General features: G+C 36.1%; 1 protein-coding gene across 2 annotated transcripts in view; it reads left to right on the top strand.

Annotated features, from left to right (window-relative positions):
• The window catches only part of LOC139126525 (retinoblastoma-binding protein 5-like), a 299,327-nt gene that overhangs the window by 218,103 nt on the left and 54,086 nt on the right, over positions 1 to 27,138 (top strand). For both annotated transcript variants that reach the window (XM_070692577.1, XM_070692578.1), the window contains one exon: positions 21,028 to 21,157. In XM_070692577.1, the coding sequence (XP_070548678.1) occupies positions 21,028 to 21,157 (130 nt within the window). The remainder of the gene's footprint in view (positions 1 to 21,027; positions 21,158 to 27,138) is intronic.

Genomic DNA, 27,138 nt, shown 5'->3' with positions numbered 1-27,138 from the left:
TTTGCATCTTTCTCAGCAACATTCCCCAAACCCCTCTCCTTGCATCCCTACCGCTAAATGCACTGAGGAGCACAGTGTCATATCATTGACGCTATTTTTTACGTATCACGCCCTGGCCCGGTGCCCCAATATGGGCAATCGCATGCATTTCTGAACTACTTAGTTTCTGGTTACTAGGCGTGTCGCTATCCCCAAATGTTCCATTCGTACACAAAGCCCGCGCGAGATTAGGAAATCATCTGCTTGCTCAGATCGTAGTGATGCGTGGCAACAGTGGAGCCGCGCTGGTGACATCGGCTTTTATTAGCTCCGCTGTCAGCAACGCGGAGCTTATCAAATAGGGTGATTTTCCGTCGTCGTCGTCCATCGTCGTCCGTCAACAATTGCCTTCTCCTCTGAAACCGCAGGTCCGATTGCTTTGAAATTTAATATGCATTTCACTTGGGGTGACCTCACTTCAGTTTGTTCAAATCGTGGTGAAATTTGCATATTTGTATTTTGGGGGCATTTTTTGCTGTTTTTGGTATAAAAATCTCCTTCTCTGCAACCGCCTGTCCGATTGTTTTGAAATTTGATATGCAATTTATTTAGGGTAACTTCAGTTAGATTTGTTCAAATTGTGGTGAAATTTGCGAATTTGTATTTTTAAGGCAAGTTTTGTCATTTTTGGTCGAAAACTCTTTAAAAATCTTCTTCAAAATTACCTGTCAGAAAGCTTTGATATTTGGTACATAGTTCCCTAGGGATGATCTATTTCAGATTTGTTCAAATTGTGCAGAAATATGCAAATTTGCATTTGTAAGGCAATTTTTGCCATTTTTGGTCAAAAAATGTATTTCTCAAAAAGTACTGGTCTGATAGCTTTAAAATTTGGTTTACAGGTTTGTATATATTGAATTTCTGATGAAATCTGTAATTTTGTATTTTTGGGGCAATTTTTGCCATTTTTGGTCAAAAAATTTGTTTCTCAAAAACTGCAAGTCGATAGCTTTGATATTTGGTATACAGGTTCCAAGGGATTATTATATGATGTATGAAAATTATGGTGAAATCTGCAATTTTTATTTTGGGGGCAATTTTTGCCTTTTTTGGTCAGAAAATTTCGTTCTGAAAAAACTACTCGTGAGATAGCTTTGGATGACATGTTCTTAGGGATGATCCAATTATGATGAAATCTTCAATTGTGTATTTCTGCAGCTATTTTAGCCGCTTTTTTCTGGCCACTGCATTGAGCTATCAAAGATTTCCACCTTCTTCATCAACATGTGTCAAAAATAGTCATTCTCTACATAAACACAGCGGAGCTATATTGGCTGTTAGGTCGCTTGTTCAAAATTCCATCTCTACAAAAGCTTAGGAGTTTTCTGGATGCAATACCTCCGCTGCACGATGTACTCAGACATAAATCTCAGTATTTTGTGAATATCTTTATAATATTTGAATATGTTTAACTTAAAGAATAAAAATCCTTTGTCACAGATTAAAGTATTTTTTTTAAAAGCAATTACTTTTCAACACTTCTTGCATATTCTTTACAGTGTCATGTATTTCAAGGAAAATATGCCTATTAAAAACAGTAATTTCATCACTTCATTTTTTTCCCCTACTATGACAATTATTTGGCGTGAAGTTTTACAAACACAAAGCCCAAATAAGCATTTTTCATCATTTTCAAAGGACTTGTTGGACATTGCATTAAAAACAATAAATAAAATGTTCACTTGGTATAATTTAAATTTACAGACGCCAGATTGTGTATTTCACATGCACTCAGGTCAACAGTGAAGTACATAATTACTTTTTCAGGATTGTTATTTCTCATTTCTGAATATAACTTCTTTCCACATTGGGCAGTTTATACTGTAGCTTATAATTTTTCTGATTTATATACTTAATCATCTTTTGGTTTCTTTAGGGCCATATCCACCTCATGCCATTACATCATCAACTATTTACCAACAACTCCATCATTATCTGACCTGGCCACATATTGGAGAAGCTACAGCATCATTGACAGTATTTTTTAGCTCACATTTGGTATACCAATGTGAGGTAATTGTATAAGCTGAATAAGTTCATTTGCATGCCATTTGTATGTCTGTCTGTCTGTATGTATGTATGTATGTCCGTCCACATCAAAAACAGCTAAACCGCAGCACCTACTGTCTTAGTATTTGGTGTACAAATGCACCTAGGGGTGAATATGTAAATACATTCACATGAACTTGCCAGTGTCAATATATGCAAATGAGGGGGGAAAAGGAAAACCCTGCAAATTTCTCAAACTCTGTAATCATTGGTCAGATACATGTAGCATTGAAACTTGATGTGCAGGTTCCTTTAGGTATTCTAAAAGTAGGTATTCAAAATTTGGGATGAAATTTGCATGTTTCTATTTTCAGGGTAGTTTTTGAGTTTTTAGTCAAAAAATGTTTTTCTCTGAAACCACTCATCGGATTGCTTTGAAAGTTGGTATACATGTTCCTCAGGATGACCTTAGTCAATTGTATACAAATTGAATTGAAATTTTCATATTTGTAATTTTGGGGCAATTTTCCAAATTTTTGGTCACAAATTTTTTTATTCAAAAATTACTAATGTGATAGCTTTGATATTTGGTATACAGGCTCCTAAGGTTGATCAAAATCAGTTAAATGAATATTGTCAAGATGTCTTAAATTTTGTATTTTTGCTGAATTTTTTGGTTATTTTTCTCATTTTAAGTAAAATTTCTTCTTCTCTGAAACTGCTAGCCCAATTGCTCTCAAATTTGGATTGGATGTTTGCAAGGGTGTTACCCTTTTAATTGTTGAAATTACGACAAAATTGGAAATATTACAGTTTTGGGGCAATTTTTGTCATTTTGGTCAAAAAATATTAAAAAATATATTCTTTTTAAAGCCCCTGGACAGACAGCTTTTATATTTGATGTACAGATGTCCAGAGATAACAATAGTTAGATATGTGGAAATTGTTCTGAAATATACAAATTTGTATTTTTAAGACAATTTTGTCATTTTTGGTTGAGAAAACTTATTCTAAATATTACTTGTCTGATGGCTATGTAATTTGGTACAAAAGTACGGAGGGATATTATTAGATAAATTTTCACCTCAAAGTGTTGGGAAACCCCCAAATTTTTATATTTAGGTAATTTTCTTTTGTGACCTTAACACTTTCAGTGCGTAATTAATTTTTATACGTGCATTCCTGTGCGTAGTTTTCTATGGAAATATGGCCTTATAAATATTGATTTATATGCATGAGCTGCATCTTTGTAATTATAAGAGTATTCGGGACAATTTTTTCAGGAGTATTGCAATATGACAGAGCATCATAAAAATGCAAAAAAAAAGTCATGTGACACACCTAGAAGATCACGTGATCATGGCGACCATATTGGATTTTACAAAAAAATTCAAAAAATGTTGCATTTTTTGTTATTTCAATATATAAATGTATTTTTTTCAGCGTAACACTTTAAAATGTACTACATACATTTTATTAGTCCCCACGGACACCGCCCAGGGGGACTTATAGGTTTGGTCATGTCCGTGCGTGCGTGCGTGCGTCCGTCCGTCCGTCCGTTCACGCAGATATCTCAGAGATGCAAGAAGCGATTTCATTCAAACTTGGTACAAGGATTACTTCATGTGTCATACAGATGCACGTCGATTTGTTTTGTGATACGATCCAATATGGCCGCCAGGCGGCCATTTTATTACGACTTTTTCATGTACAGAGCCATAACTCAGACATGTTTTAACCGATTTTATTCAAAGTTGGTACAAGGACATTGACCAATGTCATAGATATGCATGTCAATTTGTTTTGTGATACAATCCAATATGGCCACCGGGCGGCCATTTTATTACGATTTTTTCATGTACAGAGCCATAACTCAGACATGTTTTAACCGATTTTATTCAAAGTTGGTACAAGGACATTGACCAATGTCATAGATATGCACGTCAATTTGTTATGTGATACGATCCAATATGGCTGCTGTGTGGCCATTTTATTACAATTTATTCATATACAGAGCCATAACTCAGACATGTTTCAATCAATTTTATTCAAAGTTGGTACAAGGACATTGACCTATGTCATACATATATACATCGATTTGTTAAGTGATACGATCCAATATGGCCGCTAGGCAGCCGTTTTATTACGATGTTTTCATGTACAGAGCCGTAACTCAGACATGTTTCAACCGATTTTATTAAAAGTTGGTACAAGGAGATAGACTAATGTCATACATATGCATGTCAATTTGTTATGTGATACGATCCAATATGGCTGCCTTGCGGCCATTTTGTTACGATTTTTTCTTGTACTGAGCCATAATACTCTCAGGCATATCTCAACCGATTTTATGACCTTCTCGTGTCTATTTATAGACAGAGAAGGTATTAGAGTTGAAAACCAGTATGCTGGTGTCAACTACTTCCGTCTGTCAAGATCCGTTGACGTTATATGCCATTGTGATGGGTCATATCATGAACTGGTGGGGGTGTTCATGGTTCAGGTTGAGGTGTAGGAGAACGATTTTGAGCTGTGACAAAAATCAAAAGGGACTTAGCGGCATAGCCACAGTGTTACATGTAAGCCTTTCTCCAAGGTTCTTAGTTGACTACGATCTATTACAGACTACTGAGCTGACGTTAGGGGTACTCACTTTGTGTTTGCTCACCCTGTGTGCGCTAGTGTTTGGTACTGAGTTGCGTGGATATCCCCTCACGGCCTCACGTGATATGGGCCTGTTGCATAATCTGCAGATGATCATATGCCTCTGAGTCTGAAAACGGTCATTGTGTAAGCCTGTCGGCATTTTCCTTGCATTTTTTCTCATTTAACTTTGCAAAATATCGGCGAGTACCTCAATATTTCAAGATAACTCTTTCTTCCCAATCGTGTCCTGGAGTTTCAGAGTCATATGAACGAAAATGAGTGAAAGTTTTAGACAGGAAAATCGGACGTCGGCCATGTTCAATGTTTACAGTACAATCAGAAGTTTATGTGGAGGAAATAACTAACAAACACTATTCATGATGCCCGCCCTCTAGAGGCAGACCTTCCTATATGAAGTACAACATTTGATGCTTGTGGAAAGCTTGACCACACAAAGGAGCATTTTAACTTTTAGAAAATGACAAAATGAATAAGAAGCTATTCTGAAAATGTCAAATACTGAGAAAAAATGCGCAAATATTCAAAATAAACAGGTTAACTGACTGGTCAGCTATAAAAAACAATGAAAATGTTTATGATCAAAAGTTTTTGAGATGCGCACATTTTAACAAATACAGAAATTATTAACATTATAAATATAAGACCAAACTATTTTTTCAGGGATGGGACAGGCTGGAAATGAGGGGTGAGAGACAAAGGCACTCCTATTGCTGCATGTGGATGCAGCCACACCATTTCATTAACAGCATACTTATTCACTGTGTTGTGTTCAAGTTCCATATTGTACTGACAGTCATACAAGGATAACATAAGCAAATCAAATCAAATTAGAAAAGGATCAATGCTGATGTGTGGATTTTGCTGAACACGGCTGATTTTAATATTTCGCCTACACATTTGGTATCCAGCAAAGGCATATTTTGATGTAAAGTCAAAATTAACACTACATTGCTGACAATATATGTTACCGTTTCTGTATGAACTTTTCTTTTTTAAATTATAGAAAGTACTTCGAACAGATTAACAATTATCGTGATGTCAACCATGATTTTACATCACAAAGACTGTAATTCTGCCAATTTTTTCTATTTTTCAGTCATTTTATAAATTTTGCACTGCACAAGATGATTGAACAAATTGCAATGTTTGAATTTGTAAACTCAAAGAATAAAAATCCTTTGGTCACAGATTAAATTATTTTTTGAAAAGAAATTTACTCTTAAACACTTTTAGCATATATTCTTTACACGGTCATGTATTTCAAGGAAAATATGCCTATTAAAAACAGTAATTTCTTCACTTTCAATTTTTTTTCAATACTATGACAATTATCAGCCATGAGGTTTTACAAACACAAGACCAGATAAGCGTTTTCATCATTTCCACAGGACTCTTTGGAATATCCCTTAAAAACAGTTAAAAGTGACTTAAAATGATCACTTGGTATACATTTAATTTACAGATGCCAGGTTGTGTATTTCACATGCACTCATGTCAGTAGGGAAGTGCGTCATTAATATTTTGGACTGTTAGTTCTTATTTCTGAATTATTTAACCTTTTTTCCACACTGAACTATCTTTAGGCAGTTTATACTGTAGCTTAGAATTTTTTTTGATTGATGTATTTAATCATCTTTTGGGTTCTTTGGGTCCATATCTCACCTCATGCCCCTACATCATCAACTATTTACCAATAACTCCATGCCAACAACCAATTACCTGACCTGGCCACACATTAGAGAAGGTACAGCGTCATTGACGGTATTTTTCAAAGTTGGTACAAGGACATTAACCTATGTCATACATATGTATGTCAATTTGTTTCATGATATGATCCAATATGGCTGCATGGCAGCCTTTTTGTTACAATTTTTTCGTGTCCTTAGCCAAAACTTGGGCATGTCTCAACTAATTTTATCCACCGATTTTATTCATTGTACAAGGACATTGACCTATGTCATACATATGCACATTGATTTGTTTTGTGGCCATTTTTTTTCCAATTTTTTCATGTCCGGAACCATAACTCAGACATGTATCAAGCGAATTTATTCAAAGTTGGTACAAGGACATTGACTTATTTATACATGTATGTTGATTGGTTTCACGAGATGATTCAATATGGCCACATGGTAGCAAATTTGTCATGGTTGTTTCATGTCGAGAGCCATAACTCTGGCAAGTCTCAACTGATCTTACTCAAAGTTGGTACATGTACATTGACTTACGTCATACATATACATGTTGATTTTTTAAACAGTAAGATCAAATATCGCTGCATGGCGGTGATTTTGTTACAATTTTAAAATGTACAGAGCCATAACTCAGACATATTTCCACCAGTATCATTCAAAGTTGGTACAAGGACATTGACCTATTTCACACATATGCTTGTCAATTTGTTTCACGTCATGTAGCAGTAACATGTCAATTATTGAAGTTTCGTAAGTAGGCTGATATGTCAAGAAATATGTACTGCATCAAATTCATGAAACTTTATACAGATGTTAACTGATGTTTAGCTCACATTGCTTTAACATTGAAAAAGACATTTATCAGTGTCATTTTAATTAATTTGTAATTGCATAAGTAATGAACTTTCCTAATTAGGGTGATATAGCCACAAATTAATACAACGTCAAATGTGATGAAACTTGATACAGATGTTGATCTCATAGTGTTGTAAATACTGCACCAAACTTTATGAAATATGGTACCAGTGATAATCTGTCAAGTGTTAGAATTGTATGCGAAAATGTTTTGCAACATCCTGTTGATTAATTCCTAGTTGACTCATTTTCTGAACTTTAGGATGGTGGCCTACATTGGTTTTATGTTTTCATCACCATGGAACTCATTCTTGGCCATTGAGCGCTGTCTGTATCGAAGTATTTTTATCACAGACCTAATTAATGAAGAGGACTCTATCCTCTCTGAGGACATGTAATCAAAGTACCCATTAACAAGTGGGGACTGTGTCATCAACGATGACTTGTTAACTCAAATTCAGTAGGGGGGAAACATACTCTAAAACATATTCCACATAAATGAGGTTAATATGCATATTTATTACAAGTTCATCTTCGAACAACAGGTATCATCCAACATTCAAAAGAGAGCAATATTATATATAAGCTTATATACTGGTGGCAAGTCCGTTGTGTAATTGTCATTGGTAGATTGGTGTCGTACAACCTCCACAGGATACCCCATCAACATTTGTGACGTCGGTCACCGGCCCTTTGTCGCACTTTTCTCTCAGCACGCTCAGCTGGCCTACCTGCCTGTCTTGCTTGCAATCTCTGTCTTTGCTCAACTGGTTCGGGAACATGTTCAAGTTTGGTATGAGAGTTGTAATTTGAAATTTGACTTCCGCTATCTCCGTTGAGTTCAGTTTCAAAATCAGTAACAATTCCACCATCACTGTCCAGAAAAACATGCTGAAGGGCTTAGTCGTTGTTAAACTGTGCCTGCGTCACCATTTCTAAATACTCTCTGACAGAAAAACAAAAACCGATCACACGATCCTTACAAATCACGGCGAAGAAATGACCGAGTATGGCGGCATTTGTTTACAAATTTGACGCGCATGCTCATTTAGATTTGACCTCTACCTCGTACGCTACGCTAGGCTTGAGGAAATAGTCAACAAACATGATGTAGATCAGACAAAGTCAACGTATATCGAACGCATATAAACGCGTACGTTCTTGGCGCGTTTACGCGCCTCCCGCAGTCTGGCCGTTGGCGCAGAATGCGCCCTCCCGCGGTGAAAGTGTTAAATGACCTACACCAACCCAGGATATGTTGTGAGAGAGTTTTGAAGGCTATGAACATAATTTTGTCATATTTAATATCAATTTGTAGTAAAATTTGATCAAGACAACAAAGCTGAGGTAAATTTTTTCATTGCAAACCAATTTTTGCAACTTTTGCATGTAAGACACAAGAACTGATGAGAAATTTGGATCGAGGATAATTCCAGATGTTGTAATCCCCCCACAGTGGAAGGCATTTCACTATCTGTAACTTATTTAAGTGCTATTTACGTTCGAATGATAGCAGTCATAGCATTAATTAGTTCCAGAGACCAGCTCTGGAACTGTTCACTTTCCTTCTTTCTTTCTTTCTTTCTTTCTTTCTTTCTCTATTTCCGGTATTACTATCATAGAACATGCTATACACAAATTTTACCTTAATTACCCAGAATGCATTGCAACACGCTTATGACGTCATCGCTCAGCTCGGACGGGTTTTACGGGCATTTCTTGTGTGTTTATTTATTTATTTTTTATTTTGCATTGCTCAACTACCATATTGCATTCAGCTATTAATAATTCTAGCTTTCTTACGCTCTGCTTTTTGTTGCTTTTTGATTTTATTTTTCTCTAAATACTCGCCGTGCGTGGCTATACTGTTTCGCCAGAATGCCAATGAGATAACAATGGTGGCGGTACGATCGCTTCGCTCGCATAGAGAGAGAAAACTAGGCTTTCCGTAAGTTTACAAGCGCGGCTTGGCACATCGTGTACCTAGGCGAAGTGGGTGTGCTGGAAAACGAAGATCAATGCAAAATTTGGAATCAAAATCGGCTGTTTTGGCGGAGAAACTGCCCGCCGTATTTCTGAGGAGCCACCAGCTGTTTTTCCTATATCAGTCTGCGAGGCCGTTTAACGCCGGTAACACAGCCCTTCCTTGCAGAGCTAGGCATTCATCTGTTCATAGTGAACTGTCTGTCACCGCACCGGCATGCGTTGGCTGTACGTAAAAGCAACTCAACTTTCCAAGATCAAACAGTCAGTATCTTGTGAAAACAGCGACATAGCAATGAAAATTGTTTTAGTCTGTGCTTTTAATCAAATGAAAATGCATGTGGCCTCGGTTTTCAATTTCAACGGCTGAGGTCCGAAGTTTCCTCTCGTCTGATCATCGTCGTAAAGTATGCGCTTCTTTACGGCACCAACTCAGCACTACCCGTCAAGCGATTGATTTTTGCGTAGGTCAGCGAAGCAAAAATTATTGCTCTGGCTCGCGAGAATGTCGTCTGATATACATTTCGGTGCGTTGTCGCCCCCGTATGTATCTGTTGCGTTTTTACCGTACATGTAGGCATTTGTAATCTGTGTACTGTAATTCCCTGGACTGCCTTGCTTTTAGTTGTATTATGGTGTTTACTGCTTACATGTAGGTACGTGCTTGAATATTAAAATCCAAAGCACTCTTTCATTCTGCACCTATCTTTGTCACACATTCTCTTGTTTCTTCCGCTGCTCTGGTCTCTGGAACTTCGCTTTTGCTTGCAAATGCTTTCTAGTTACTTTTAAAACATCCCAAAGTTGTAAATACATTCTGTGCCAGCTGGTGTTATGTAAACATGGTCATAAGGGGTGGAACATTTGATATTCAGGAGGGGTAGGGGATACAAGATTGATGAGGTAGCATTACTTTTTAGCTACTATAGACTATAGTCTATAGAAGCTATTGGGATGGGTATCCGTCCAGCGTCAGTCTGTATGTATGTATGTATGTATGTATGTATGTATGTATGTCCGTCTGTGATGCATCCGTCCACTCAAATATCTTGAGAACCGCAGTACTTACTGATTTGATATTTGTTGTGTAGATGAAAAATATGATTTTGAGAAACTACTTTTTTTAATTTTTTGATATTGTTGAAAATAGGCAAATTAATGCAAAAAAGGTGTTTTTGGTAAAAAATCTTCTTCTTCATAACCGCTGGTCAGACATCTTTGTTATTTGGTATACAGGTCCCTAGGGATAACCCAACTTAGATTTGTTCAAATTGTGATGAAATATGGAAATGTGTAATTTTCAGGAATTTGTTTGTCATTTTTGGTCAAAATTTGACTTACATTGTATGTAATTCTTGCACTGTATAAACCCTATCAATTCACCCAGAAAAAAATAATTAATGTGATTTTAAATAATTGAATTAATTAGGAAATCATCAAAGCCAAAATAATTTTAGTGTGGAATTATCAGAAAGTTCAACTTTCATTGACAGTTCATAGTGAAATGCTTACCATCTTGGAGGATTAAAACATGGAAAGGCAACTTTCCTGAATCCCAACTTTGACATGTTCTTAACCACCATTTATGTTATCTAAAAGAAATTGCTCATAATAGTTTGTTACGATAAGGTGGTCAAATAAATAGAGATAGAGAAAGTTCTAATTTCCATTTGTGGTTGACTTTGTAAGGATAAAATAAGATTACTTTTTGAGGAAAAAAATAGAGTGGTCAATTAAAAGAGTGGTCAAAGTGATAGGGTTTTTATGGTGAAGCTGGGCTGTAAGATTCCTCATGTGTCACAAAAGGTTATTCTCTACATAACACTGCAGAGCTCTGTCAACTGTTGAGTCGCTTGTTTTTTCAAAACAGCTGGTCAGACAGCTTTAATATTTGGTTTACATGTCCCTAGGATGACCTTAGTGAGATAATTTCATACAGTCAGGAAATACTTAATTTTGTATCCATGTCTATAGTAGCTTCAGGGACTTTGGCCCTATGTTTACCAGATCCCTTGTACATTTTTCCCCACTCTTTATTTTTTGCCCACTCTCCCACCTTTTCTTTTTGTCAAGCCTTCTCTGGCTAATTTTTTTGTTGACATTTGATTATGTATGTAGGATCTGCTTGTCCCATTGCTATAGAAGTTGATATGCATGCTCCTAAAGATGACCTCCAGTACCTAAGTTGCAGACCTTATTTGCTTTTGTCATTCTTGTTTTTCTGGTTTAAATATTTCTTGAATTTACCAATTCAAACCGAATGTGAGCACACTGTCCTTGACGGTATTTTTTAATTACTGTCAACTGAGCTTTGCTACTAATTCTACTAACCTCATTATTTTTACGCCAAAGTCTTCAGGAGATGCATACACTCAACAAACCATTTACAAATATGTTTTTTGCTTTTTTCTCAATACATGTATATGTCCCTTTTCTCACAAAAGTGGGCTTAAAATTGCAATGTGAAAAATAGTCTTTCAGCTAAATGATGCACATTGATTCACAGTTTGTGGGTTTTTAGATAAATGCAAATAATATAGGTGGTCATTATGTCCAAGTGCCGTTGGCAATATTTTTAGCTCATCATTTTTATATACTGAGGAGCTATTAGAATTGAAAACCAATATGGCAGCGTCAACTTTTACTTCCTTCTGTCAAGATTTGGCCAATTAATTTCCATCTGTGTGTCCATGTGTCATGTGATAAACTGGTGCATGTTGGGGCCAGTTACAGTGAAATTCGATCAAGCGGCAAAACTTCATTAGCCAAGGTGTTGTTTTAATCGATGTGTATCAGCGATTTTAGGACATTAACACACTGGGCTTAATGTGGTCTTAAAAACTATCTACTGTTGATTGACCAATCAGAGTGCTCAATTCAGGGTGTTTTATTTACTCGTAAAGCCTTGGTCACCAAATTCCAGAAACGAATGACAGCGCCTTAGTAAAGTACTGTCCAATCAAAAGTGAACATGTCATATTCTGTAGACATCTGGTACGTTTTAATATTCAAATTTGGTAACACAGCGGAAACCAGCTGCAACACAAAATCTGCTGTGCCCAAGGGCATTTATATAATGTGCCCTAGGGCATTTATAGGATGTTCCATTACATTGGAAGGCTATTTCACAAATAAAAGTTTTAATTCATATCCTAAACATGTTACATTGACAAAGGGGACAGTTGATGTAAACACATTGAAAACGAAAATTTATTAGTAAGGGGCGATAGTTTTTAAGTCGGATAAAACCCTCGTACTCGGGCTTTATCCTATACTTGTTTACATCTTTAATCAGCTACACCTCTCGGTTACACAACACACCAGGGCCACTCCACTGTAAGCCAGACAGAGAAACATAAACAAAGCACCACACTTTGCAATGTCATGTATGTTTCTTTTTTATTCCCGATGAACAAGGGAGTGTGAAAGTTCAGGAAGGTTTTGAAATTTTCACTTGTCCAGTCTCAGTGAATCTACATGTTAAACAATTTTGGGAATTCCTGATTGGACACAATGATAAGTTTTCTGTTGCTAACAACAGTCTAATCATTGCAATTCTTGTTCTTACAAATAAATAGAATGATGAAATACTGTGAGGTTACATTATACCTCAAAAACAGAACGAAAGAGAATGTACTAGTGCTGTTACAACTTTAAAAATACCTTAAAGCTAAAAATAGAAATAATAGTGAAACAATTTAGTAAATAGTATAAAGGAAATGAGCTACAAGTAATAGAACACATCATATTAATCATGTTTGCGAGTGTTTCAGTGAAAAGAATGCCTTGTAACAAACAGTATTTCTTTTTTATGTTTATGTAATTAGAATCGCTATGTTGAAAAGGTTCTTGCACCATTGAGTCCAATCAGGAACTCCACAAATACATTTACAAATGTATTTTGAACATGTAAGTTTATATGATGCTGGTCTAGCCGGTCAATTCCCAAAGCTATCTGAACTTTCACGCTCACTTGTTCATCACCAATAAAAAAAGAAAGATACATGACAATGCAAAGTGTGGTGATTCGTTTATGTTTCTCTGTCTGACATGCATGGAGTGGCCCTGGTGTGTTGTGTAACTGAGAGCATGTAGCTGATTAAAGATGTAAACAAGACCACATCAAGCCCAGTGTGTTAATGTCGTGAAAATACACATCAATTAAAACAAACACCCTGGTTAATGAAGTTCTGCAGCTTGATCGAATTTCACTGTAACTGGCTGTCAACTTCAATATGTTTTTGGTAAATAGGGATAACTATGGGAGCAAAGTTTTTCAACAAAATCTCACATGACCAGCCACTTGCTGTACCTCATTAATTATGGACATACCTGATTTTGGGCTTAATAATAGAGCTAGAGGTCTGAATTTTGGTATGTTGGGATAACTACGGAATACAATTTTTTAAACAAAATATCACGTGACCTTGATGACCTTTGACCTCAAATATACATATATGTTCATAACTCAGTAACCACAAGGGCTACACCCTTCATATTTGGTATGATGGGACACCCCCTTACGATGACGCATCCTGTACCTCATTAACTATGCACATATCTAATCATTACGGGAAAGCTCCATTAACTTAGGAATACCCCCTACTTCCCTAGAAGATCAATTTCACAGACCTGCCTTTCCTACAATGGCACCAGCTGAACATAACAATGGAATATTCACACCTCGGGGGATTAAAAATCTCTGTTTGTCACCCGAGTTGGTCAGGCACGGACTCGGGTTTTAGGTACCATGCAAGCTAATGCAGTCTTCCCCTAATGTTCTGGGTAAACCAGTAGAGCTGGAGGTGTGATTTTCGGTATATAGGGATAACTATGAGATACAATTTTTTTGACAAAATATTATGTGACCTGGATGACCTTTCACCCCAAATATACATATATGTCCATAACTAAGTAACCACAAGTGCTACACCCTTTATAGAGACCTTATGGGGCCATATCCTGTACATCATTAATTATGTACATATCTAATTCTGGGCAAGCCAATAGAGCTAGAGGTCTGATTTTTGGTATATAGGGATAACTATGCGAAATAATTTTTTGACACAATGTCAGATAACCTCGATGACCTTCGACCTCGATTTCACAAATACTACTGTAGCCTTTCATCTTTTCTGCATATTTATTTCTCTATTGCCCCTGTGCACCAAGATGTCTCGAAACCCGGTCATTGCTGCTTTGCAGCTGCCGTATTCCTCCGATTCTAAAACCCCCTTTTCAGAACCAAAGGTGACGGAAAAGATGTGGGGGGTTGTATAAACGGATGTCACTGCGAAATCGAACGTCATAGTTAATTTATGCTAATTAATGCAGTGTTATGCAAGTTTTATGTCAATGTTTTTGATTCACACGATATGAGCGCTGCAGACAACCCATACTTTGTGATATTGACTCATGGCCATGCTGCGTCCATACTGGCAGTCAAATCTGTACAGTATAAATTAATGGAGATCGACAAGTTTCGAAATTTAGCGTATTTGCAATACCTTCTTTTGCTAAACAATATGATAGCAATAAATCTTCGTATTTCGTGAATAGATAATCACCACGAAACTTTGTACAACAAGTACGTTCCCCAGCAGCAGCTGGCTCCCCATTACATGGCCACAAAGGTCAGAACAATGAGTAAAAGGAAAGTCCCTAAAGTTCCGCTGGCTGTGATTGGTCAATTCACGCAATAGGTCAAAGGTGTCAGTGCACGAGGTCAGGGTAAAATTCTGCTCAGCACATGCATACAGCTGCAGTGTGATGGTGTCCGTCCGATGTTTTCTATTTACGATTTTCAATTACCGTACTCCTTAAAATAAATGATCAATTACACTTTGTGAGTTTTATTATTTTGCTCCTACGGTAGTTTCAAAAAGTCTAACCTTATCTCGAAACGAAATGTGACCTTATGAACAGGCAGGCTCGAACTGATGAAGTGTTGAAGCATCGGCTGGTCGAGACGAAAGATTGCTATGCCAATCTGCTTACAATTTGATGAATTGAATTTTTGGCAATAAATCTTTGAAGTTTTTTTTTATTACATGTATCGATGAACGAAATGTCTCTTGATGTGGAATTCAGTCATCTATGATCAACTGTTCGGAATATGGTACGAACATGCACGTTTTTGTTCTAATTGTAAGTGTATAGGGCCGTTTATGAAGTTGGGTATTTTTCCCTCGCAAGAAAATCTGTTACACGATTGCCTACTCATTGCCGGGACTAGTTCAGGAAAAAGGACACACACAAGCAAGAAATACCGTTCAAACAATAAATACCTTTATTACATGAGAAAAATTACGTACAAAATTCATAAAACATATATGAAAGGAATTCAAAGAATTTCCAGTTCATGCGCAGAAGAAACTTCGGATGTCCCGTTTGTCGATACAATTGCCCTCTTCATGGTAGTCAAACCCATCGAAGTCTATATCGTCATCTTCCCCCTCATCATCATATACATATTCAGTAAAAAAGAACAAATCATGCTGTCGACCAAAAAAAATGAAACAGCCCTTTTTAGGGCCACAACGGTCTCCAAAAAGAGAACTACCAATAGGCGAGCGGCAGGCTCACCTATTTTTCACACTTAATGTACCCACCTTACATACAGCCACATCATACATCATTTGAAAGCTTATTATCTCTACTTCAAGAAAATTGACGATGTGGAGCTGCCAAGTAGGGCCATAACCCCCTAATTTGCATAATTCACATGGGTACCCAATTTGCATAAATATCATATAAAATTAGGAAATTCATTGTTAACTACTCTAAACATACTTATAAACTATCGAGTGATTAAATGTATCTAACCAGGGTTCGCGCTAACGTTTGCCACAGTCGCAAATTGCGAATAAATGTCCGATGTGGTGAAAAAAAATTGCTACGCCTTCGCCACGTGTGGCGAAAGCTCGTGCCCGGGTGCCGTGTTGGGATCATTGACCCTAGACGTCTTCGAAAGTCACGTCAGTCCTGCGATCCCACACCGACTGTTTTCCGGAAGGACCAAGAATTTCGACATGCGGGTGTTCATTGTGATTGATCCAAAATATGTACTGGATTATTTATGTAGCCAACAACTAGTCGTTTTTCTAAATAAGTGTACGTTATTTTCCACAATCCAAATTTTCCAGCATGAACGCTGCAAACATCCACGTACATCGCGTCAGGGTGCAAGTATGAAGGGTAATTTGAGTTCACGCCGGCCAGCATAGCAGCACAACGTATTCCAAACAGCGTGCATCATCGTTAATCACGCCGGTTCTGTCACTTTTACCATATCAAAATAATCCTTAGATCGGTCAGAATATCAAAATGTTCAGTCATTTAAATATCTAGCCTTTGGAAAAACATAATTCGTTGCTCTGTCGTACGTCAACCGATGATCGACGGCAGAGTTCCTAAGCATGCAACTGACAGCTAGACTGAAGTGATGGTGTTGTAGTTTGACCAGAGCTAAAATGAGCATGTGCGAAAAAGTTTCAAGATCCCCAGTTTGTATACTCCAGTCCATGTATGGTTTGGGTAGTTTCGAGACACCCAAACAATGCAAATACGTTACGAATGCACGGTACGATGCAGCTTGCGGGCAGCGACAAAATCCTTTATTAATTGTTCTCAGCTGGGAAAGAAACTAAGTTTAAAATAGCGTCTAATTTACAAAAAAAAATGAAATAAGCAGACCACGAGAAGAGAACAAAGACAGACGAACCACGGTCTAGACCATGGTTGAACAAATTACATCAAGGTTTTTGTCTGCATGGAGGCATAAAATGTGAGACTGCAGATGAGTCGGTTGATCCTAGATTTGGCATATTGACGAACTGCTCTTTTGATTTTTCACTGAGTTTGCAAATTTAATTAATTTTCAAAACCCAAGCAATTTTTTAATACCAATAGTTTTCTTTGATACTTTATGGACCATGCTTTGCATAGTCAGGCAATCACTGTAATTTTATCCAGATCACCAGATAACGGTATAAAGCAGTTTTTAAGTCATGTAAAAAACAAAAGAGAGGAACAGTCATGGCCAATGATTAGACTTTGATGATTTTTTTCATGACATGTTGTGCAAGTTTTGTTCCAAGAACTTTCTTTGTTGTTTGTGTCATAATAAAAGTTAAAAATAAACAAAAGGTTTTTTGTCCCTGACTATAAAGAGAGGGGTCAATTTATTCACCAGCATTCATGAAATAAAGATCTGAACAGAGTTAAGACCAATTTTTGTTTAATACATATTTTTTAATTGAAGGACAGACAACTTTAACAAAGGACCTGGAGTTTTACCGTGCTCCTGGTCCTTATTATCTGCTGCTATAAAATTAGCAGAAAATATGCTCAGCAGTTTATCTGTCGAGGAATCCTTAAAGTATGTACAACAGCCCTGGCCCAACATGTGGATAATAAAGTACAAACGTTATTGAAATTAGGTTTGTGCAATTTGTGTGTGAAATTGATTTGTTGGGTGTGGCTAATAAAAATTGCTTGTGGCTAAAACAAAATTGATCATTTTAGCCACACTAACAGACTGTGGCTACAATGAAAAATTCCTAGCGCCAAAACTGCCAACACAATCTTGTGTATTTCATATCCCTACCCCATGCAGTCAATTACTGCTTACCAACAACCAACTTCTTCAACTGGCCTCACACTTAAGGAGCTTCAGTGTCCTTGATGCTATTTTTAGCTACTATAGACTATAGTCTATAGAAGCTATTGGGATGGGTATCCGTCCGGCGTCCGTCGTCAGTCTGTATGTATGTATGTATGTATGTATGTATGTATGTCCGTTTGTGAGGCGTCCGTCCACTCAAATATCTTGAGAACCGCAGTACTTACTGATTTGATATTTGTTGTGTAGATGAAAAATATGATTTTGAGAAACTGTTTTTTTTTAATTTTTTCATATTGTTGAAAATAGGCAAATTAATGCCAAAAAAGGTGTTTTTGGTAAAAAATCTTCTTCTTCATAACCGCTGGTCAGACAGCTTTGTTATTTGGTATACAGGTCCCTAGGAATAACCCAACTTAAATTTGTTCAAATTGTGATGAAATATGCAAATGTGTATTTTTAAGGAATTTTTTTGTCATTTTTGGTCAAAATTTGACTTACATTGTGTGTAATTCTTGTACTGTATTAGCCCTATCAATTCACCCATAAAAAAATAATTAATATGATTTTAAATAATTGAATTAATTAGGAAATCATCAAAGCCAAAATAATTTTAGTGTGGAATTATCAGAACGTTCAACTTTTTTTGACAGTTCATAGTGAAATGCTTACCATCTTGGAGGATTAAAACATGTAAAGGCAACTTTCCTGAATAGTTTGTCATGATAGGGTGGTCAAATAAATAGAGATAGAGAAAGTTCTAATTTCCATTTATGGTTGACTTGGTAAGGATAAAATAAGATTACTTTTTGAGGCAAAAAATAGAGTGGTCAATTAAAAGAGTGGTCAAAGTGATAGGGTTTTTATGGTAAAGCTGGGCTGTAAGATTCCTCATGTGCTATTTATAGCAATTATGCAATCTATGTAAACAGTGCAATGAAAGTGTAACATGATTCCTTATAATGCTTTTGATGACCTTGAACTTCTTAATTTACAAACATTTGTCTCTTCAGTGTGCTTTCTCTGAGTACGTACAGTCTCAACTTATTCAACAGAACTTACTTGCAATGTTAATTTGAAAGTTAAAATGTGCTTGGTTAATAGGATGAAAATACAGACATAGATAACCAGCTGAAGATTCTTTATAACCTGACAGATATGCTGTTTTATTATGACGTAAATCTTGATTTAAGCAAGTCTTGTTTACTTTAATTAGAATGTAATTAACTCTCGTTTATTTGCTATTATAGACTAATATAGTCTGATAAAATATGCAAATCTGTATTTTTTTACGGAATTTTTTTCCATTTTTGGTCAGGCCATCCTGAAATGAGCTATCAAAGATATCCACCTTCTTCATCAATACATGTGTCACAAAAGGTTATTCTCTACATAACACAGCAGAGCTCTGTCAACTGTTGAGTCGCTTGTTTTTTCAAAACCGCTGGTCAGACAGCTTTAATATTTGGTTTACATGTCCCTAGGATGACCTTAGTGAGATAATTTCATACAGTCAGGAAATACTTAATTTTGTATCCATGTCTATAGTAGCTTCAGGGACTTTGGCCCTATGTTTAGTATTTGAAATCTGTTACTGGTACATGTTTGAACTTGGGACGAGTACCCATATCTAATATATATATTTATTACATGCCTCGTATATCGAACGTCAGGCACTCCATAGGATTCAATGGTAACTCGCCAATGACGTTGCGGGCCGCATAGTCATCACTGGACTGAAAATGAACCGGAACTATTTTCAACTTGAAAACTTTTGGATGCAAAAGTCTTGAAATTTCATGTTTTGCACAGAAAATCTGGTTTTTGGAAAATTTCGCATAAAAATATTAATAAACCGCATAACTGTAGTTTAAATATATCAATGCGCCATTGGATTATGAAAATCGTTCTATTTTTAACCGTTTTTCGTCTAAAATGAGTAAGAGAGGCATGTAATAAAAATATTATAGCCCAAAAAGGGGTGTACCCTCGGGGCAGGAGACCATTTGCCCTCCTTACATCGGGCAACTTACATCGGGCAAATGGTCACCTACCCTCGGGCACATAGTCCCATGTTTGGGCTATAATATATATATATATATATATATATATATATATATATATATATATATATATATATATATATATATATATATATATATATATATATATATATATATATATTCTTGTAGCTAAATACTTTGTACTGCACGGGAGAATTATTTCTCTATTCAGAGCTTTCGACAACTATCCATCCGTCTTTATCAATGGTGTTGATATATATATTCTCCCATGCAGTACAAAGTATTTAGCTACAAAAATATAGTATGTCTGCACATGGAGAGAATTAGCTTTCAGAATTCTTCATACAAACTAAGGTCCGCGCGCATGACCATACGCTCATCTTCTCAACATGCAGAGATGTAAATATGTGCATGCTTTTATGTCTACCTGTCTTTCTTTCTGTCTGTATTTTTTGTGCCATGTTTCTATATGGTTTTTTATTTGTGATGACTTGCTTCTGTTTTATTTATGTGGCGAGCAATCCAATTTCCGAGGATTAATAAAGATAACATACAAATATATATATATATATATATATATATATATATATATATATATATATATATATATATATATATATATATATATATATATATATATATATATATATATATATATATATATATATATATATATATATATATATATATATATATATTAGTCCATATCAAGCTTTGTTCTTATTCATACAACATGCCACCATGGAAAAGGCAGGGCTTTGTACTTGGATTATGCCAATTAACAGTATAGGTATATAAAACATGTTATCTCCAAAATGATTCCTAATGCTAAATAAGTAATGTCAGACTTTGAAATCACTGAAATAGCATTTTCAATATATGATATAAGGCCAATTATGTTATTTTATAGGATGGCTTGCAGCTATATTTGATTTATACAAATTAGACATATTTCCCCTATATAGATTTGATATATTGTTCTGGGTATCTCTGCCAAATGCATTCTTGAGAAAAAAATTCTGTTGCACTTTGTGGTGGGTTGGGTACCAACCTGTATATTTGCATGATCACAAACAAGCATTATTGTTGTGCAAGTAATGTGTTGCTTTCACTTATCTTTTTGTAAGTTTACTGAAATCTTTGATTATTGCAGACAGATGAAGCTAGTTTAACTGCACAACAGCAAGCAAAGAGGTTAGCTCCAGTAGATCCACCAACACCTTCGCCAAAAAAGAAAAAAATAAAGACACTGGATGTTGAACTTGACGGTGCACCTGTTGATGGTAAGAATTCCATGGTTGCTATGCCAGAGACGAACAAACCTAGAACTTTGCAAGCCCCAACCTTGAATCATCATTTTGTCTCCAGACATAAATTTCATAATTTCATTTTCTGTAAATGTTATATTATATTTTGGCATGCCCACATAAGGCAATGTGGTCATGTTTGTATCATCATGTCACAGAAGTTTTATTAGGACATTAATGAAATGGTTGAGTTTATTTTGCAAACTAAATACTGTAAGACATGTCTTTCTAGCTGGCCTTTTTTTTTTCGCAAATTTAGCTACATCTGGCAATGCACTCATCTAAGTTGCCACTACTTTAATTTTTTTCCTATTTTTACCATAGTAAGGATGTTGTTTCAGCTAAATTTAAAAGCTTGTATCACAATGCAAATCTGAAAATACTCAAAAAGAATGTAGCTAATTCAAAGTGTCTTTCAGTATTCCATTAAAAAAATTGCAGGTGGTAAAGCCTTGATGCAATGAAAAACCTGATTGGACCACTGTGTGCTCAGTGAGTGCACATGTTCAGAAACATGAGATTGTGTTGCAACAATGTATTCTGTCTGTTTCTCTGTTGGCACGATATCTCAAGAACAGCTAGTTTATCAGATGAGAATCAAATCTGCTACATAGATTCATTTTGCAAACGGTAAGAACTGATGACTTTTTAGCTCATATTTGGTATGTATATAAATATCAAAAAGAGCTTATATGATGAGTCGGTGGCATCTGTATATGTCTGTATGTATGTATGTGGGTATGTATGTGCGGATGTATGTCCGTCACTCACAAAGGATCCCATACCTCCAAAGCTACCATTTCAGTATTTGGTGTACAGGTAGATGCAGGGGTTGAGATGTGACGTTGTTCAAATGAACACTACAGTGTCAAAAATGTGCAAGTGAGGTAGGAAAAAGGGAAATCCTGCAAATGTGCAGGAGCTGAGAGGTGGCATGCCAGTGACTGAAACAGGCTACTCCACTGACCTTGAGTCATTTCCTGTCATTGTTAGTTCAAGAGACCAGCTCTAGAACTGTTAGTTTTTGCTCACTTTTCTTCTTTCTTTCTTTCTTTCTTTCTTTCTTTCTTTCTTTCTTTCTTGTATTACTACCATAGAACATTCTATATACAAATTTTACCTTCATTACCCAGAATGCATTGCAACATGCTTATGACGTCATTGCTCAGCTCGGACGGGTTTCATGGGCATTTCTTGTTTGTTTATTTTTAGCTCCGCTGTCAGCGATGCTGAGCTTATCAAATAGGTTGATTTTCCGTTTTCTTCCGTCAACAATTGCCTTCTCCTCTGAAACTGCAAGTCAAATTGCTTTGAAATTTTATATGCAGTTCACTTGGGGTGACCTCACTTCAGTTTGTTCAAATCGTGGTTAAATTTCCATATTTCTATTTTTGGGGCATTTTTTCGTGTTTTTGGTAAAAAAATCTACTCTGAAACCGCTTGTCCGATTACTTTGAAATTTGATATGCATTACTTAGGGTGACTTCAGTCACATTTGTTCAAATTGTGGTGAAATTTGCATATTTATATTTTTAAGGCAATTTTTAGCTACTATAGACTATAGTCTATAGAAGCTATTGGGATGGATATCCGTCCGGCGTCAGTCTGTATGTATGTATGTATGTATGTATGTATGTCCGTCTGTGAGGCGTCCGTCCACTCAAATATCTTGAGAACCGCAGTACTTACTGATTTGATATTTGTTGTGTAGATGAAAAATATGATTTTGAGAAACTACTTTTTTTAATTTTTTGATATTGTTGAAAATAGGCAAATTAATGCCAAGTTTTTGGTAAAAAATCTTCTTCATAACCGCTGGTCAGACAGCTCTGTTATTTGGTATACAGGTCCCTAGGGGTAACCCAACTTAGATTTGTTCAAATTGTGATGAAATATGCAAATGTGTATTTTTAAGGAATTTTTTTGTCATTTTTGGTCAAAATTTGACTTGTACTGTATAAACCCTATCAATTCACCCAGAAAAAAATGATTAATATGATTTTAAATAATCGAATTAATTAGGAAATCATCAAAGCCAAAATAATTTAAGTGTAGAATTATCAGAAAGTTCAACATTTTTTGACAGTTCAGAGTGAAATGCTTACCATCTTGGAGGATTAAAACATGTAAAGGCAACTTTCCTGAATCCCAACTTTGACATATTCTGAACCGTCATTTATTGTGCCGTGTATGCTATCTAAAAGAAATTGCTCAAAATAGTCGATAGAGATAGAGATAAAGATTGAGAAAGTTCTAATTTCCATTTATGGTTGACTTGGTAAGGATAAAATAAAATTACTTTTTGAGGAAAAAATAGAGTGGTCAATTAAAAGAGTGGTCAAAGTGATAGGGTTTTTATGGTAAAGCTGGGCTGTAAGATTCCTCATGTGCTATTTATAGCAATTATGCAATCTGTGTAAACAGTGCAATGAAAGTTACATTATTCCTTATAATGCTTTTGATGACCTTGAACTTCTTAAGTTTCAAACATTTGTCTCTTCAGTGTGCTTTATTCTCTACATAACACGGCAGAGCTCTGTCAACTGTTGAGTTGCTTGTTCTTTCAAAACCGCTGGTCAGACAGCTTTAATATTTGGTTTACAAGTCCCTAGGATGACCTAAGTGAGATAATTTCATACAGTCAGGAAATACTTAATTTTGTATCCATGTCTATAGTAGCTTCAGGGACTTTGGCCCTATGTTTGTCATTTTTGGTAAAAAAATCTTTAAAAATCTTCTTCAAAACTGAATGTCAGATAGCTTTGATATTAAGTACATATGTCCCTAGGGATGATCTATTTCAGATTTGTTCAAATTGTGCAGAAATATGCAAATTTGCATTTTTAAGGCAATTTTTGCCATTTTTGGTCAAAAAGTGTATTTCTCAAAAGTGATGGTCTGATAGCTTTGAAATTTGGTATACAGGTTTCTACAGATGAACTAAGTATATTGAATTTCTGATGAAATCTGTAATTTTGTATTTTTAGGGCAATTTTTGCCATTTTTGGTCAAAAAATGTGCATTTCCAAAACTTCTCATCTGATAGCTTTGCAATTTAATATACAGGTTCCTACAGATGAATTTAATGTTATTAGTACTTTGTGCCCTGTGGGCACAAGGTACTAATGTGATGGCGCGGCCCAATATGGCCAACATAGTGGGCCGTATGCTGTGGACGCAGGTATCTCAGAAACGCTTCAGTAACTTTTTCTGAAATTTGGTCTGGTGGTCACTTGGGCATGTATCTCAAACGGTCTTTTTTCTTTTTTTGATTGAATCATTTTAAAGTCACTTTTTATCACAACTGGAAGTTGTGATATAGAGTTGGTTTCAACCGGTGTTTGATGTCGTCCATTTCCGTAAACGACAAAAAGTCAAAAACTGCTGAACAGACTGCGTTGATATTTGATACCGATACATAGACTGGTTCCAAGGTTCCAATTCGGAAAAATGGAGCCAAACGGAGCGCCGGTTAGATAGTTTTGGGAAATTTCTAACCCCCCTTTTTATCTAATTGATTTTAGGGGTCTTTCATATATGTAGTTTTGGAATGTACACCAATCCTGCATTGTGGACTGTTTTATGAGTTGTTGAACAGAAATGAGGTTTTGATGAATGTTAGAAATATGCAGGATGGCTGATTCGAAGTATAAGAGATTTCTATGGTCTTTTGGGCATCAAAAGCATTAAAAAAAACATATTTCATAGTTTAGATTCTCACTTTTGAGATGACCCTAGGCATTTGTTAAGTAAACATCCTTGAGTCAATATACAGACTTTGACATTCCAGAGATTAAGTATCCACAACCTCACATGTTACAGTCTTTCACTACAATGGTATGGCCCAAACCCATTGTTATCAATGGAGAGTGTGGACCTGTCTACAGGAAATTGGGGTGAACAGGTCAGACAATGACGTTACAAGTTGTAGGTTAGTTATCAAGGTAGCACCAGCATAGAGTCCTGAGCATCTGTCCATGTGTTCTCACAGCAAATTACAGGGGAAAAAAATATTTGAGAAGTTTCTCTCCTTTAAATAGAAGTATATGACAATTTACTAGTAAACCTGTCATGGATAGATTGCTCTCAAGTGATCTGAAACACAGTTATTGCCCATTAGCAACAAATCTATAGCAAGATTTATGTAAAGTTCATGAACTTACACAAGGTATTAGACAAAAGATGACCATGACTTTGCTACTTTTCAACATTTATTTCAATCAGATTTCCCCAGCTTAGTGTATAATTTTGTAACCTTAATTACTGTCAACTTAGCTTTACTAACTTATGCTACGTTCAGACAGGTAAAAATTGAAACGCTTCTGCAACACTATTTGTGCTTTGTAAACACAGGGGATTAATAGTTTGAGTCCGCTTGCGTCCATACTCACAAAATTAAGCCATTGTTTTGGTGTTTAAGACGTCTTAATGCGCCCTCTCGAGTTCAAAAGGTGTGTATGACCAAGCATACGGCATGGTTATAAGATGGCTGAAATGAACGACGTCGTACTGCTTGTCTTTTGTTTTTTACCTGCTGCATATGCGGTCCAAACCAAGTCATCGTCGCTTTAATGATCTGAATGCAGACCAAATGCAATCGTTAACCGATTTAGCCCTTGCGTTTGATGCGTTCAGAACTGTAATAAAGGGAAAACGGCTCCACGTTTCACCTACACTATTTTTTCGTTCTCTGTGTTCATGTTTTATTTTGTGCGTTTGGCTATTGGTGTAGATATAAGCCATGGTAAGGCGTAGCCATAATCTAGATGTCGAATGACAGTGTGATCCTTTGACGCTACGTTTCGAAACCAGTGTGGTTTCTTCCTCAGTCGCTTTTTGATATTTTCTCCCCTTGGATTTTTGTTTCACTGTTTGTGGCTTAATCATTGTCAGTGTTTGGTTCGTCCAGTAAGGAGGCTAGAATATTTATATTCGAGTCAGTTGATTGTGTTTCATTTTGTTCGATCTTTTCTGTAAGATTGTGTACTTGTACATTTATGAGCTTGTCGCCAATGTTTGGATTTCTTTTGTATGCGATGATCAGTTTCATCGTGAATAAATTATTTAGCGTTTGATCTTTTTCTATTTCTTCCTAGTTCTTCAGGAGTGCTTGTTTGATGTCTTTTGTTTTGATATGTGGACTATGGATGGTAGAAAATATCACTTTATTAGTGTTGTTGCTGTATGTTTGTTTGTGATTTAAATGTGTTCTTCGTGTTGCGTAATTTGTTTCCGCATTGATGTTCGACATTTCTTGTTGTGAATATCCTCGTTGTAGCAATTTTTCATTAAATGTTTTGACTTTGTTGTTAAAGTCCTCTTCGTTGTTACATGTCCTCATGTACCTTAATATTTCGCCTTTGATTAGGCCCTTGAAGGTTGATTTTGGATGACATGATTTTCTGTGTAAGAACTGGAATGTATCTGCTGGTTTTGTGTGCGTTCTAGTGTCTAGTATGTTTTCGTTGTTGTATCGTTGACCTTTGTAAATGCCTAGGTCAAGATATGTTATTTCGTGTGAAGAACTTTCATATGAAAATTTGAAAGAAGAATGCATCTTTTAAATTACTGTTATAAATTTGTTGAGTTCGTGATCCGTTCCAATGAAGATTAGGAAAATATCGTCTCTGAATCTACACCATAGTGATATTTTTGTTGTGTGTTCACATATGATTTCCTGTTCTAATTCGTGAAACGTGATGTCGATTGGCAATCTCGGGTGACGGTGACGATCCCATTGCGCACCAACATGTTTTTTGTAGAATTCGTTGTTAAATTCGAATGTGTTGTTTTTCAGAATAATGTTAGCATAGCTAACAGGTATATTCTGTTGGCGTTTCTACTGGGATTGACAGATGGCCGATTACCGAGGATCTGAGACAGTTATTCGAAGAAAGGCATCGGTATTCTGCCTTTGCCGCTCCGTTTGTTGGGGGACACCGCGGCATTGCACTTCT

The sequence above is a fragment of the Ptychodera flava genome (genome assembly GCF_041260155.1).
Source record: "Ptychodera flava strain L36383 chromosome 3 unlocalized genomic scaffold, AS_Pfla_20210202 Scaffold_27__1_contigs__length_13241970_pilon, whole genome shotgun sequence".
In the NCBI taxonomy this organism is placed as follows: domain Eukaryota; kingdom Metazoa; phylum Hemichordata; class Enteropneusta; family Ptychoderidae; genus Ptychodera; species Ptychodera flava.
This window is presented reverse-complemented; position numbering and strand designations above follow the sequence as displayed.